A 15,651-nucleotide genomic window follows, 5' to 3' on the forward strand; every position below is an offset into this window, starting at 1 on the left:
GAAATGATCCATATTTCTAATATTATCCGAAATGACCTTTTTATACATTATTATACACTTTCATAAAAAATTTATATATTATTTACAATAAGTGTATAATATTGTATAGTGATGTATATCGCGTGTATAAACACGGTTGCAAAAAAAAGACAATAGATATATAAATGTAAATTAAAAATATGATTACATGAATATAATATTTTATGCTGAATTATGTATATTATTGAAATTATCCCTTAATTTACTTCCCCCATCCATTGTAATAAAAAAATAAAAATAAAAGATCTTTTAGTACTCGTTTCCTAAAACCCTAAACCTCTATAAACAAGAGGACTAAGATTTAGCAGCACACGAAGCAGCCATTTCTGTCCTTCGAAATGGTGGTCGGTCCATTACTTCGATCTCTGTGGTCCACATCAACTCGAACCACCTCTTCTCATTATTCGCATACCAAACCTTTATTATCCTACGCTCGAGCTGCTTTCTCTACCGCCGCCGCTACTGCCCCCGCCGATGCTGCACACGGCGGCGCGCTGGATCCTGGGCGGCTGAGGAATGTGGCGGTTATAGCTCATGTTGATCATGGAAAGACGACTCTTATGGATAGGTTGCTTAGACAGTGTGGCGCTGATATACCTCATGAACGTGCTTTGGATTCTATTGACCTTGAACGAGAACGCGGTATCACTATTGCTTCTAAGGTACTCCCATTTTTACTAGAGATAGATTGTCCATTTTTACTTGTCCCGGTAAGGATTCATAAATAGAATGACACTTTTACTATATTACTCCTGTTTTTTACTCTCTCTGAGATAATTTGACTAAACTATCCATAATTAAATAGACATTGAGATTTGATCATATAACACTTAATAGGGTCAAATAAGGTTAATTCTTTCTTGATTTGATAAGTGAGTGCTTTTTTTGATCCAAGAAGAAAAGGCTAAGTGAACGCCTTTTTTTGTTCCGGAGGGAGTACTAAGTTATCTAATGATTAAAATCAATTATAATTCTTTAAACGTTGTACAGTCAATGGCAATTTCTTGAAGTTTCCAACCCAATAATTAATACTCCTTCCGTCTCAATTTATGTGACACCATTTGGCTAAGCACGGAGTTTAAGAAAGAAAGGAAAGACTTAAAATTTGTGGTCCAAAACAAGATAAACGTGTGGCTGTAAATCATTTTATAAAGTTAAATTGTTTCTAAATATAGAAAGGTGATATTCTTTTTGGGACAAATTAAAAAGAAAAGTGTGCCCCATAAATTGAGAGTAATTAGGGGAAATATGTGTGAAATGGTGAATTATCTCTTAGTTTACCAAACTGGATAAGTAAACTATTTTTAGTACACAGGACAAGCAAAAATAGACGGAAGGAGTAGAAATAGATGTCCATTTTTACTTGTCCAATATTCTAAAAATAGATGGCCACTTTTACTTTTACTTGTCTAGTTTGGAAAACCACGAGACAGTCTACCATTTCATACCTATTTTCCCCTTATTATTAATTATTGGGTTGAAAACTTCAAAAAATTGTTAGTAGCTGTACGAATTTTAAAGTATGTTTGATTGATTTCAATTGTTTAGATGGGGGGGGGGGGGGGATATTGCTTATGCGGATATTGTCAAAGCTTTTCTATAGCAAAGTTCATTTGCAACTGTCTTTGTTATAAGTTTCTGATTATTAGACGGATCCAGCATATAATTAGTGGATGCACAACTATATACATATTTTTGTGTGTGTGTGTATATTGACTTTGTTAATATGTAGGTTTGATGAGAGGTGTAATATCTGCATTTAAATGTTGGACGGACCAAAGAAAGGAATTAATTAATTTAATCGTCCAGCTTAAATAAGTAATCTTTGTGTTTGTTTGGGCTAATTACATTTGCTGCAAGCCTCATTAGTATTCTCATGCTAGAAGCAATGTGCTATATAGTCCACGGGTTAAATCCAAATTGTAAGGGTCATCACTATGTGAAGTCCGAATTACTGATGATGTAGCATATCACAATTGTAAGGGTCATTACTATGTGAAGTCCAAATTACTGATTACGCTGGCAATGATGAAAAAAAGGCCGGACTTATGGCTGCTACCATGTGGTTGGTAGTAGAGTGATGAAATTACAGCTAGGTATATTTTCGGAGCCAGATATGGATGATAGTGCTCTTAGAAAGTTTAGCTGGTGAGTTGGTTTTTTCCTCCGAATCTTTTCCCTGGTACTCAATCTGTATGTTGATTGGATATTTTTCTTCTAAAACTAAGAGTTTTTGTGAGGACCACCAGTATGATTCTTTAGCTTTCCATGAATCGCTCTGTGAGTTTGACTCACTACTCACTATTACTGGTTGTGAAGTAGGAACTACTGCTTCCATTGGCAATGATGAAAAAAAGGCCGGACTTACGGCTGCTACCATGTGGTTGGTAGTAGAGTGATGAAATTACAGCTAGGTATATTTTCTGAGCCAGATATGGATGATAGTGGTCTTAGAAAGTTTTAGCTGATGAGCTGTTTTTTTTCTCCGAATCTTTTGCTTGGTACTCCTGTATATTGATTTGATTTTTTTCTTCAAAAACTAAGAGGTTTTGTGAGGACCACCAGTATGATTCTTTAGCTTTCCAAGAATTGCTCTGTGAGTTTGACTCACTACTCTCTATTAGTAGTATTCAGGATTGCTCTGTGACTTTGACGATGCATGTTGGTGTTCAAATACATGTGATGATAGATATCAGAATTTTAAGGGCTGTTACTATGTGAAGTAGGAACTACTGCTTCCATGGGCAATGATGAAAAAAAGGCCGGACTTACGGCTGCTACTGTGTGGTTGGTAGTAGAGTGATGAAAGTCACAGCTAGGTATATTCTGAGCCAGATATGGATGAGAGTGGTATTAGAAAGTTATAGCTGATGCATTGGTTTTCTTCTCCCAATCTTTTGCCTGGTACTCAATCTGTATATTGATTTGATTTTTTTTTCCCTCTAAAACTAAGAGGTTTTGTGAGGACCACCAGTATGATTCTTTAACTTAACTTTCGTGGTATTAGGAATTTCTTCTTGATTTAAAATGTATGTTGGTATTAAAATACATGTGGTGATGGAGGATTTAGAAAATCTAGAGCTTGCTACTATGTGAAATCCAAGCTACTGTTTCCACTGGCAATGATGAAAGAAAGGCCGGAGTTACGGCTGCTACCGTGTGGTTGGTAGTAGAGTGATGAAAGTCTACAACAAGGTATATTTGCTGAGCCAGATATGGATAATATTGATCTTAGAAAGTTTTAGTTCATAGTTGGTTTTCTTCACCCTTATCGCCGGCCTTAGTTGATAGTTGGTTTTCTTCACCCTTATCTTTGGCCGGGTGGTTAATCTGTATATTGATTTGTTTTTTTTTTCTTAGTACTGAGAGGTATTATGAACGCCCAATGTGATACCCCTTTTGTTCCATTTTATGCGACAAATTTTGACTGTGCACCCACTTGAAGACCTCAACACATCAGGAAAAAAGTATTTTCATATTTACTGACAACAAAATTTGAAGTAATGTGAAATGATACTCTTCAGATTTTTTGGTTGTCTTTGTTGTAAATTTTTAATAGCAAATTCTGGCTCCTCTTTTGTATGGTTTAAGCAATTTTGGACTTACAAGTTGTGAGAAAATGTTGTTTGAAGAGGGTAAAATCTAAAGAAAATGTAGTTTCCCTTAAAATGGAAAGCGGTCAATGTATCTGTGGTAAACTACAAAGCTAATCATATTAATAAGAAACAAAGGGAGTCAAAGAAATATAGTGCACATATAGAGTTAGGAACTGGAATTTAGTGCATGATTTTTTTTCACTTTTTGTTCTGGATGGAAAATTTCTTTGGAGATTTATTTTTATTATTTACCTTTTGGGGGGGGGGGGGGGGAGTGATTGTCCAAGGATGAGAAGAATTTTTGTATGACGATGTCATACTAAAAGCAGATAGGCATAAATAAACATGTCAAATATAAATACTAAATTTTGGGATAATGTCTTGTGTCTTGGTTTGTATTCTATTTTTTCAATTTTTATAAAAAGGGATGTACATAGTATTTTATTTTTATCTACTTCCTCTGTGCTAAAATAAATAGCTTAGTTCAGTTGCAGGTTAGTTGATTATATTTCAGTTTAAGTCAGATTGTAATCGATTATTCTTATCACGGTGAAGCAATTTGACTTTTCTGAATAATTTGAGATAAATGAAGTAATTGATTATTCTTGTCACGGTGAAGCAGTTTGACTTTTCTGAATAATTTGAGATAAATGAAGTTTAAACCAAGGGGTTGAACTCATAGATGTCATTTTACTTTTTAAACAAGAGTGATTGTGTTTTTTGGGGCCTTGCTCTTTTTGTTTTAATTTGTTTTTGTGAATGCAAAATGGATCACAATGTAAGTTTAAACATGGTTGCTTAGGTAGCACTGCTGTTGTTATTTCAAGTAAACCTCCATTAATGGAGTTATTTGGACCAAAATCTGGGTGAGCTCTGATATGCTTTTATCACCTTTAAGGTTACATCCATCTCATGGAAGGACAAAGAGCTAAACATGGTGGACACTCCTGGACACGCAGATTTTGGTGGTGAAGTAAGTATTTTATTTGAGTATTTTTGGTGGTGAAGTATTTTTATAATCTTTTTCATTTTGTGATTTTTCCTTAGTGTACCATCACGGATATAAAAGTTGCCACAAGAATTCGTAATTAGACTATTACCTTGGGTTTAAAGTGTATAGAGTATGAAAACAATGGACTTCTTGAAAGAGTATTTGGATTTTGAGGGGGAAAATGATAAAAACAGAAAAAGCTGATAAGCTTTGAGATAGGATTATCATTGTAATTGCTTTAACTAGAAGCAAGAAGTTATTTCCAGGTGTCAGATTGTCTCTAGAATCAATAAATGGATCGGCTATATTGTGTTACTGAATAAGAATCATAAATATTTCAAGATTTTGGGAAGTAATTCAGGCTTAGTGAATAGGAAAAGATGATCGAGCTACTAGTAGCTCTAGGGGAAGCTGTTATTGAGTCTTCTCCTTAGTTGCATCCTTGAGAGTAAGACTGTTGTAAAAGAACTCTTTGTGTTAAAGGTTCTCATGAGGAGCCGTCTGGAAAATATTTGGAAAAAAGTTTTTTGCACCAATTATTGAGTAAGACGTTTGTGGAAGTTGATGTGTTGATAGTTGTATTTTTTTTTTTTTGGAAGATTTATGAGTGTTTTGTGTGTGGAAGAAGAGCTTTTCAACGAGAAGGACCTTCCAACTTCCAATCACTTCATTATAAGAATTTGAAATTTTTTCTTTTAAAAACTTAAGTGAACATGCTTAAAGCACTACTGTTTCTAATGTCAGCCACTTTGCATTAATATGATGTTTCCATTGATGAAAACTTCAATTTTAATTTGGTATGTTGTAGAAAAGCTGATACCATGGATGCTTTATTGGTGGTCGATTATAGTGATGTATATCTCATCAGGATATTGAATGGGACTATGGGAGTGAATTCCATTTTACCTTGGTGAATTGAGAATAGCTCTCTTTATTGTTCATTTGTTATCTTCATCTTACTAAAATTTGGAGAAGTTGGGCTTGTTGTCAAATGCCATCAATCCTGACTTTTTCATTGCAGTGTTTCATTATTTTCATGGAAGTTTCTTTGAATTTCTATTCCGAGTGTCTCCTCGTTTTGTTAGGTTGACATGACATTTTTTATTGGTAGGTTGACATGACAATTGTGAGCTTTTCACTTTTCATTTGCTTACAGGTTGAGAGGGTTGTTGGCATGGTTGAGGGAGCAGTACTAGTTGTTGATGCTGGTGAAGGTCCGCTGGCACAGACAAAATTTGTTCTTGCTAAGGCCCTAAAATATGGTTTACGCCCCATTCTTCTTCTCAATAAAGTAGACAAACCTGCAGGTATTATGATTTCTGAGGTGATTCTCATCACAAGTTCCATTAGTGTTTTCATATTTAACTGTTCAATTATACATATGCAGTGACCGAAGAGAGATGTGATGAAGTTGAGAGCCTTGTATTTGATCTTTTCGCAAACCTTGGTGCTACAGGTTCTAGAAACATAACTTTCATAAAAATTCTAAGATCCTTTCTTCTGGCCTGTCACTTGGATCTCTCTCTGTCTCTCCATACATCAGAGTATATTTTTTATGTATTTTAAATTTAATCTACCCTTTCTGATCGAGCTTGTATGATTCTATTTCAGAGGAACAATTAGATTTTCCTGTTCTTTATGCTTCAGCGAAAGAAGGATGGGCATCTTCCACATATACAAAAAGTCCTCCTGATGTGAAGGATATGTCGCAATTGCTCGATGCTATTGTTGGGCATGTTCCTCCACCGAGTGCCAGCCTAGATGCCCCTTTTCAGATGTTGGTTAGTATTGCATTTGCATTTCTTAGTTTATAAATCGTAATAAGATAAATGAAATAGCTGCTTATGCAACTTTGCAAAATTTGAAGCGTAGCAGGTGCAAGTGCTGGTAATAATTCTCATATCTTTAAGCTTGCGTACATTTAGCTATTGTACATTTTGTTGCACTTTGTTGAGATACCTCGATTTTTTCAAGTGCCACTAACCATGGCCCATGGGTAAGAAACTCGTCCCTGCTTTGTTTTTCCAACAAAATATTGTACTGTGAATTTTTCGTAATTGGCTAGAGGTATTGCCAATGGAGAAGTTGCAGATGAACGCTTGTTGTGAGAGTCTTATTTTTGTTGGACAGTGAAAGTAATGACAAGTCGAAATATTTATTTGGTGATTAAGGGATAAAGATTGAAGAGAGAAGCGAACGCATGATCCAATGGCTGTTAGCTTTTAATATTCAAAAAGAATAAGATGACTCATTGATAGAGAGAAAGAAATTGCCGAAGGCAAGTGCATGCGAGCAGGTTAAAAAGTTTGTGCTGTGCAGAGCTAATGTAGATAAATTTACAATGGATATAATGCTGCAAGATGAGTTGGGAAAGATACCTTTATGAATGGAGACGGTTGCTTAAACAATCAATCGAAGAAGCCTACCTGAGGAAAAAGTCAGGCAACTGTTACCAATAGGTGAGAAGTCAACCCAAACAGGAGCCGGGGGGAGGTGCTCAAGATTTAGGATTTATACAAGAAGTGCTCAAAGATTCCTCTGACCACTTGTCATCAAGTACAACGGAGTAGGTGATTTTAGACCTTGCTACAGTGGCTAGGTTTATTGTTCTGTCCTCTTTGAAAGGTAATCTGCAACTTAAGAAACAAGCTCTGCATCTTTGTTTGACTCAATGGATCCACTTTCTCAGTCGGGGGCCCTAATTAGATGTACTGTACCATTGAAGGACTGTTTGCTGCTCCTATTGGATAACTTTCTTTATCTATTTTTTTTTGTGGGTCCACAGTCTTTTGATGATTTTCTAATCTGAATCCTTTATGAGTCTTCGCACTTCTGCGTTTTATGTGCATTGAGAAGATGCTTAATAGTTGCTTTCAGGTTTCCATGATGGAGAAAGATCCTTATCTTGGGCGTGTTTTGACGGGTCGTGTAACTTGTGGAGTTGTTCGTGTCGGTGATAAAGTAAACGGGCTTAAGAAGACAGACGATGGAACTGTAAAAATTGAAGAAGGAAAGGTCTGTTGTCTCCAGATAATGTACCAAATTTGTAACTTATATGTTTTAACATGTTAAGGGAATATTTTGAAAATCTAATTAATTGTTGTATGTATAATCATCAAATAAATTTTCTAATTTTCCGACGTTGAAATTTGAGTTAAATAGTTGATCAACCTAAATTGAACTCCAACATTGGTAACTTTATGATGTCAAATAGTTGAAACCATGTAACAGAGAATTAGGTGTATAAGCCATATTTCATCATGGGATATAATGGTATCGTTTCTGTGGTACTTTAATTAACATAGGAGATTAATTACTTAAAGAATCTATTATCAGATTGTTGATTGTAACTTCGATTGCTGTCACTGGCAACTTTATTATGTGGCAGTAATTCAACTTTTTAGAGGAAAGCTATAATTGGTGATAGCTCATATAGATTCGGATGAAGGTATTTCATCCTACAGTTTACTAAGGTAAAAATGCTTTAGTCAGCATTCAAACAACTTATTTTAAGCGTGAATGTTTAGGACTATATTTGTGTCATTTATTTATTTTCTTATTGTTGGAATAGGAAGCCTGAACTTGTGCCATGCTTTGACATTGTCAGCTAATTTTTCACTTTCTATTCCTTCCTTGTTTGTTGGTCAAACTTTTAGATTGTGAAGCTGATGAAAAAGAAGGGTATGAGAGCAGATCCAGTTGATAGTGCTGGTGCAGGTGACATAGTGTCCATGGCAGGTTTGTCAAGTCCGACAATTGGACACACAGTTGCAAATGCGGAGGTAGCTGAGTTCTTTATCGATCCAACTCAATTCTCAATGTTTCTTATCATGTTTATTTGTTCCATTGCTTTTTTTGATCTGGGAATGTTGTCGTTCTGTGGGTGGAAATTTTGCTGGCATTATTATATAAGATAAGTTTCACATCAAAGAAGGGATAAGACACTTCAGCAGCATACGCAAGAGTTCCTACCATAAAGTGATATGACCTCTGTAGAAATTGTAGTCACGATTATTCCAGAATAAACATCGACGGCTTTGTTGTGTTTTAAATGTGGAAATCAACATTTTCATGCCTTCTACATAATGCCTAAAGTGATATAATTGAAGCCATTTTAACTTTTATGGCTGTAGGTAAATAAATTGTAGTAGGATGTCATTTAAGTGGAATATAATGGTTTAAGTAATAATAATTATTAAATGGGCCAGTTGTCATCTTATATTTCTTAAGTTGTACAAGCTTAAAAATAAAATCTATGTAATGTTATTATTGTCAAAAAAAAAAAAATCTATGTATAGAGATATCCCTGATTGTGGAAGTCAACTACTGACAATGTCTGTAATTTAATGTATGTTTTAGTCAATTGATACAGAGTTCAGACCAAGCAATAGTTGATATCCAAGTCGTCAACCCATCATGGTTACCACTGTTTTACTTCCTTTTCCTTAATTTGACTAGTCTTTATTAAGTTCTAGTTGATACATTTTAGTACTTGTTACTTGTTCAATTATATTTTCCTGTTTGAGTTTTCTATTTTATGTTTACATGGCATGTGGTTCTTGATCTTGTAACATGTTACCGACAATGAATTCTTTGTGAGCTAAATTTCTCAGCTTCTCTGAAACTGGATAGGTTCTGACAGCGTTGCCCACGGTTGTGCTTGATCCCCCTACCATCTCCATGACTTTCGGCGTCAATGATTCTCCCTTGGCTGGTTCTGATGGTATTCATGTGAGTATATTTTTTTTTTTCCTCCTCATTTCCTATATGTGTGATCTTTGTGTCTAGTTGCGTCTGTTTTCCAGCTGCAACTTCCGTGAAGGATGATTGTTGACGGTCTTTTGCCCCTATTTTACCGTGAGAATGTCCCCAAAAGAGACACCCAACTCATGCATAATTTTTGTTATAAAACATCCAGCGGTCTTTGTAAATTTTGATCTTAAACCATTTAATTTTCTTTTTCATATTTTCTTTTACGTTTATCATTTCTTTTGATTGTTATTGGGATAGATTATTTGGATAGATGATTTGTAGTTTTGAGAAAGGTTCTGAAGCTGAGGTCTCTATCTTAGAGAAAGAGATCAAATGGTAGTTTGAGACAACTTAAGATGGAGTTGTTGGGAGATGTTTTTAGTCAAAAGGAAGAATAACCGAAGGTGGGATGTTGATTTTTTTGGGGGATACAATGATAGCCTCTATAATTTGGCAGTTCAAAGATTTCTCTTATAACTTACCTTAATAGTATGAACAAAGACTGCCATTGTCTTTTTCCTTACATCCTCTAACAGAGACTGTATGATTCCACAAACAGAGAAAGTGACTGTAATTATTGGTGTTAGGTTTTTGTACTACAGCTTTTTAAACATTTTCTGGAAAATATGGCATAAAATTGGGAGTGGAGAATGAAGATGTATAGGTTAGGGTGGTTTGTATGCAGTAATTGCGGGTTTTGTCGCAATTGCCTTTTTTATTTGATAGATGATTGAGAAGTAAACTTATATAGGTTATCAAAATCTGTTAGAAGTATTAAACTTATAGATTGCTCCTTGACTCCTGGTAATGAATAAACAGTTCATTCCCTTAAAAGACTACAACTTTTTGAGATATAGCTTTTCGGAACCAGTGTCCATTGGATCAAGAAATTCAATTTATTGAATTTGTGAGTAGCAATTTGTCCATTTTGAACCTTATCCAAAAGATAAAAAAGAAGAGAGATCAGTCCGTTTTGACTTTCAAGAAATTCCAGAAGGCATGTGTCTTTTCGATTTTTAACTGCGTGAGAAATGAGATTGCTGAAACTACAGGTTCTTCTTTCTTCTGATGCCGTCTAAATTGTTTTGTACTTTTTATAGTTGACTGGAGGGAAAATTGGTGACCGGCTGCTAGCTGAATCAGAAACAAATCTTGCCATAAATGTTCTCCCCAGTACGTCGGAATCATATGAAGTGCAGGGTAGAGGTGAACTTCAATTAGGTGAGTTGTTTGTTGTAACAATCTGTAACAGTGTTGTCAATACTCTTGCTTGTCTCATATGTGCTCAAGGGACAAAATTAAACTGGATCAAGCAGTCCACCTGAAATATTTCTGTCTAGAGTTTTACATACAACCTAACTCTCGTTTTTCTTGTTCAAAATAGGCATCTTAATTGAAAACATGAGACGCGAAGGATTTGAGCTCTCTGTCTCCCCACCTAAAGTCATGTGAGCTTCTTTGTTCTCATTCTAGACTGACTTGTTCAGAATCACATCTTGATGCCTGCATACCTTTATTCTGTAATGTTAACTTGGTGGCTTGGTAAATATTGTTATGATTACTCAATAGTTCAGGAATATATAGAGCATATAGCAAAAAGGAGCAGAATTATTTTCTATCATGGAATGGTCTGTAGGCCTCTCTACCTCACAAAGGTAGGGGTAAGGTCTGCGTGCATCCTGCCCTCCCCAAACCCTACTTGTGGGATTACATTGGGTATGTTGTTGTTGTGAATGGTTTGTAGATTAAAGCTTACCAGAACTAGACATACACGCCTAAGTGCACATCCCAGTACATACACATATATATATCTATGGTAGACGTGTATAGATTCATTCGAGACAGTAATTTTTTGGGTCTTGGATGGCCTAATGATAATTGTTCTACTGATGTCTATTATTCACCATTAACCTTGGTGATAAACTGATAATATTACGTTTGCAATGGCTGTATGTATAGGTACAAAGTAGAGAGAGGTGTTAAGCTTGAGCCAATTGAAGAAGTGACTATTGAGGTGCACAAGTCAATTGCATAAACCTATGATATTATCTTTTACTTATTCAGAACTTATACCAAACCTCTAGGGACCATTTTCCATTTCCAGGTTGATGACGCTCATGTAGGTTTGGTCATGGAAGCACTTTCTCACAGGCGAGGTGAAGTTACTGACATGGGCCCTGTTCCTGGCAACGTAGGAAGGACTAGAATGTGTCTGACATGTCCTTCAAGGTATTTCTTTTCACTTGTTATTTGCAGGTTTAATTACTTGTATAGAGCACAATGATACGTAATTAGAAGAATGGTTTTGACTAGATTTTTCCTTGGTTAACAGCTTAACAAAGCTAATTGTCAATTTATTGAAATGATGAATCAATGCATTTTCTTCAAAAATTTTATTGGAGGCGACGAACAAATTTGTAGATTTCAGATTTCAGTTTCATGTACCTTTCTGTATTCTGACCCTGTTTGTATACATCATGTTATTCAAGCTTGTCTGATTGATTCCATTGTTTAGTTTGTCTAAATTTGAACTTTCCCTGAACTGATGCAGAGGACTGGTTGGCTATAGAAGTGTGTTCAGCAGTGACACCCGTGGCTCTGGATTTATGCACCGGGCTTTTCAGAGTATACTTTTCAACTAATCTTTACTATTCAATTTACAAGTTATCTGACAATTTCTACATTTTCGTGCTGCACATTACAGTAGGATCTCTCTGTCTATTTTATATAATGATAGCAAAAATGCAAAAAATTGTAATTATGTGCTAGCAATGTGTCGATGTGAGTAAATTCTCACAAAAAAAAAAATGTTGATGTGAGTATACCAGCTCAGTTGAACTTTGTAACAACACATCTTGTCGGGTATTAGATGATTTCAGAATTTACATTGGTGTTTCAAACTTACTCCTTTTTATGTCCCTGTTCTTTCTTTGGATCCACCTCGATCCCCTTTCTAATTTTTTATCCACTGAGCTTTTGGTGAGCTGAGGTTCTTCATGTGCCAGTTTTATCTTTGAGAGGGAATATGGCGTTCATTGTATTTTCTGATTTGAGGAGTCTTTAGGACAGTTGGATTCTTAACTTTAAGGGAATTTTCACTCTTAGTCCCTCAAATATCGACAATTCTGATTTGGTTCTTGTGATATCTAGCTAGCACAGTTAAATTTATTAATTGAAATGTGCATTTTTGATCCATATCATCGTGAATCTTCACAAGTTAAAAGAATTGTTAACTCTTACATCATCTAGTATCCATGTACATGAGGGTAATATAGTTCTAACTTCTATTGTTTAAATGTAACATATTATAGAGGGACCAAAATTAGAATTTACTAATAACCCATCAGTGTGATTATCCCTGATTTTAATCGACAGTCGGTAATAAGGAAAAGCTGGACTTGTCATGCTGATTTCTGAATGGGCACTTCAAAATGAGTTTTTTCCATTTTATCTTCTACGTATACATAGAAGTGTTATCTTTGCATAAACACGAGGCTCTGGTTATATTGGAGTTATTCTTTAGCTTTTTTTCCTTTGTCTACTTTGACTACATTTAATGCATGTTTGAATGCCTGCTATATGGTTTAAGTTTTTCATTATTCTTAGCATCTTTCTCCTTCATGCAGCTTATGAAAAATATCGTGGTCCTCTTGGAAATGTCAGGAAAGGAGTTCTAGTAAGCATCTTTACTACCCTGTCTAAAGACACATTCAAGATTTCTTTTCTTTATTCCTGTTGCCATCTTCAAGCTGCTATATGTTTCATCATTGTGAAGAATAAATGGCTTGTGTTCCTCAGTTCACCCAGGATTGTCTTTTCTGTTTCCTTGTCCTACGCATCTTAAGTATGTTCAGCTAATTTCTACTTTAAATATTTTTACTATGCAGTGTTGTGTAAATGCGTGTCCCAGAAAGTTCACTAGTTCAGTATTTCTGTCTGTTGTCCTATAATACAACTTGTGACTTTCATGGTCCATAGTATCATTTCTCGTGGTCATGCCTATTAGTGTGTAGCTGGTATACCCGAGCTTGTATTCCAGTACTCTCGAGAATGGTGTTCTTGAGATACTTTTACATGCCTACCATGTTTAAGATGCTAGGTGTGCATAAATAAAACATTTTTTCTCTAGATTTTCTCATTATATTTTCTCTGACGACAATTTTGTGTCATGTAACATTGAAAATCCTCGGGGAGCATCTTCATTGGTCCCAGAATTACTTTGGACCTTATTCTCTTCTCAATTGTCTAGCACATTCGTTAGGAGTTATAGTAAATGCAGCTTCCGTCTTACATTTTGAGACAGTTTAGCTTCAGATTTGAACATAGCTTCCCTCTTATAATATCTTACTTGATCAAACTTTTTTTTTTGATATAATATCTTCTAGTTTCTTGGTAAAGGATAAATATCTCCTGTTTCCATTTGTGGATAACTGTGCCTCATTCTATTGGTTGAACAGGTATCAATGGGCCGTGGCTTAATCACTGCTCATGCATTGACGAGTTTAGAAGCTCGTGGAATTCTTTTTGTGGCTCCTGGGATGGAGGTGGTTCAGCTGAACTGTTTGTCAAATTTTTGTCCTAGTTTCTTTCCTTACTAGTAAAAGGGTATCAACCTTGGCCAGTAGGACCTGGGGCTGATGGGTCGGATGTTCTTGCCATTCAAGTTGTGATTACTTATTCTGAAAAGGGGGGAGGGGATGATGGGAAGATGTTTTATGTGTGGAATGTTATAATAAACTACCGGATCAAAGTCCTCACAAGGTCTTCGGGTTATAAATTTGAAACTTTGAAGTAAAGATAGGTAACAAATCGCATGTGCTATCAGGGATCTTGATAGCGTTGTAGATCACATGCTCTTATGAAAAATTTAAAAATATTGTGATCTTACTTTGTCTTGGATAATATGCAGACATATGATGGCATGATTATTGGAGAACATTCTCGAGATACAGATCTTGATGTAAGGAGCTGTTGTTTCGTTTCTTACAGTGTGTTTGTCATGTGCATTTGTGACTCTTTTGTGATTGCATGAAACAGGTCAACCCGGTTAGGGCAAAAGAACTCAACAATATAAGGGCCCCTAGCAAGGATGAGAATGTGAAGTTAACTCCTCCTCGCCTTGTGAGTTTCTATTTTGCTTTTACGTTATCCACTTACAAAACTTTGTTCTCTTAGTATTACCGTTCTCTCTCAAAAAAAAAAAAAGCTTTTGCTGTTGACATCTTGGATATGATACTCTTAATCATATTGCGTAATGTTAAGTGTTCAAAGAAGTGTGAGAAATCTAGAACTTCACTGGATTGTCCATCTTCAATTTATGGTGCTGAGCTGTGCTCCTTTTGGTTGTCGATTGTCTGATGTTCGATGGTTTTGTTGCAGATGTCTCTTGAAGAAGCCATAGGATACGTTGCTTCCGATGAGCTTATTGAGGTCTGTTTTCTATTTTAATGTGATAAAATGACTTCTCGTTAGAGATCTAGCTTTCTGTAATTCTTATTTCGAATAATGGGTTGTTTGGATGAACATCTCTACCTTGGTGAATTGGTCAATAAAGCTTTACCGACTTCCAAAATGAAATAAAACTAATTAGGCATATTACTTATTATTTAGCTATGGAAACAAACCGATGCTAACAACGCGTTTGTTTAAAAATAATAATTGGTGCAGGTTACACCGAAAGCCATTAGGCTAAGAAAGAGATACCTGGAAGTGAACAAGAGAAAAACAATGAGCAAGAGGCCCAAGGATTGAAGTCTCTTTCTTTATTTTCCCTCTATACTTGTCAAAGATTTTGCCACCATTTGTATATGTGAAGCTTAATTATCTTCGCCTGTACTTAGATGTTCCTCATTTATACATCTTTACACTTAATATAGATAGAAAAAAAGAAGTTGTATCACAGAATATTCTTTTTCAAGCTCTGGCTATCGGGAAATGTATTTCACTGTAACAGCTTATTAAAGGCAGAGTTACTGAAAATAAAATGCTTGAACGCAATAAAAACATGTCGAACTTTGACCTCTCCCTCCCCATCGTTCATCAAATTTACTTGAATTAATGTTTTTTTGTACCCTTTTTGGTACTATAATTTTCTAGTGTTTTGAGTCAACTTGCCAGCAACTCAGAAGAAAAAATTAGAGGTTAAGTGGTACTGCATCTGATGCACGTTCATATATATTAGTATTAGATTCTTGCATCAACCGCAAAATATTGTGTTTTTTAGTGTTAGCTGTTAGTAGATTTTTACTTGTGTGCATGACTGCATGTCCTTTT

The 15,651-nt window shown here is 35.4% G+C and overlaps 1 protein-coding gene and 4 non-coding genes across 5 annotated transcripts; all 5 read left to right on the forward strand.

Annotated features, from left to right (window-relative positions):
• Positions 1 to 298: 298 nt before the first annotated feature.
• Positions 299 to 15,401, forward strand: LOC132616687 (uncharacterized). The gene is made up of 19 exons (XM_060331263.1): positions 299 to 701; positions 4,534 to 4,608; positions 5,783 to 5,933; positions 6,014 to 6,082; positions 6,238 to 6,407; positions 7,504 to 7,641; positions 8,283 to 8,408; positions 9,259 to 9,357; positions 10,479 to 10,599; positions 10,763 to 10,826; positions 11,338 to 11,392; positions 11,483 to 11,607; positions 11,930 to 12,003; positions 13,005 to 13,054; positions 13,836 to 13,922; positions 14,288 to 14,338; positions 14,416 to 14,499; positions 14,758 to 14,808; positions 15,046 to 15,401. The coding sequence occupies exons 1-19, from the start codon at positions 378 to 380 to the stop codon at positions 15,127 to 15,129; spliced, it is 1,998 nt and encodes a 665-aa protein (XP_060187246.1). The 5' UTR covers positions 299 to 377; the 3' UTR covers positions 15,130 to 15,401.
• On the forward strand, positions 2,060 to 2,153 carry LOC132620729 (small nucleolar RNA snoR113). Its single transcript, XR_009575160.1, has one exon. It is a non-coding gene; the product is annotated as a small nucleolar RNA snoR113 (small nucleolar RNA).
• LOC132620727 (small nucleolar RNA snoR113) lies at positions 2,378 to 2,471 on the forward strand. The gene has a single exon (XR_009575158.1). It is a non-coding gene; the product is annotated as a small nucleolar RNA snoR113 (small nucleolar RNA).
• On the forward strand, positions 2,782 to 2,874 carry LOC132620728 (small nucleolar RNA snoR113). Its single transcript, XR_009575159.1, has one exon. It is a non-coding gene; the product is annotated as a small nucleolar RNA snoR113 (small nucleolar RNA).
• LOC132620730 (small nucleolar RNA snoR113) lies at positions 3,157 to 3,252 on the forward strand. The gene has a single exon (XR_009575161.1). It is a non-coding gene; the product is annotated as a small nucleolar RNA snoR113 (small nucleolar RNA).
• Positions 15,402 to 15,651: the final 250 nt, after the last annotated feature.

This window comes from Lycium barbarum, chromosome 11 (genome assembly GCF_019175385.1).
Source record: "Lycium barbarum isolate Lr01 chromosome 11, ASM1917538v2, whole genome shotgun sequence".
Taxonomy (NCBI): Eukaryota; Viridiplantae; Streptophyta; class Magnoliopsida; order Solanales; family Solanaceae; genus Lycium; species Lycium barbarum.

Excerpts from the sequence above, each read along its gene's own strand:
- LOC132616687 (XM_060331263.1), top strand. The coding sequence starts at position 378 with ATGGTGGTCGGTCCATTACTTCGATCTCTGTGGTCCACATCAACTCGA. Across the intron at positions 8,409-9,258 it reads ACACAGTTGCAAATGCGGAG|GTTCTGACAGCGTTGCCCAC; the intron begins GTAGCTGAGTTC and ends GAAACTGGATAG. Across the intron at positions 12,004-13,004 it reads TATGCACCGGGCTTTTCAGA|CTTATGAAAAATATCGTGGT; the intron begins GTATACTTTTCA and ends TCCTTCATGCAG.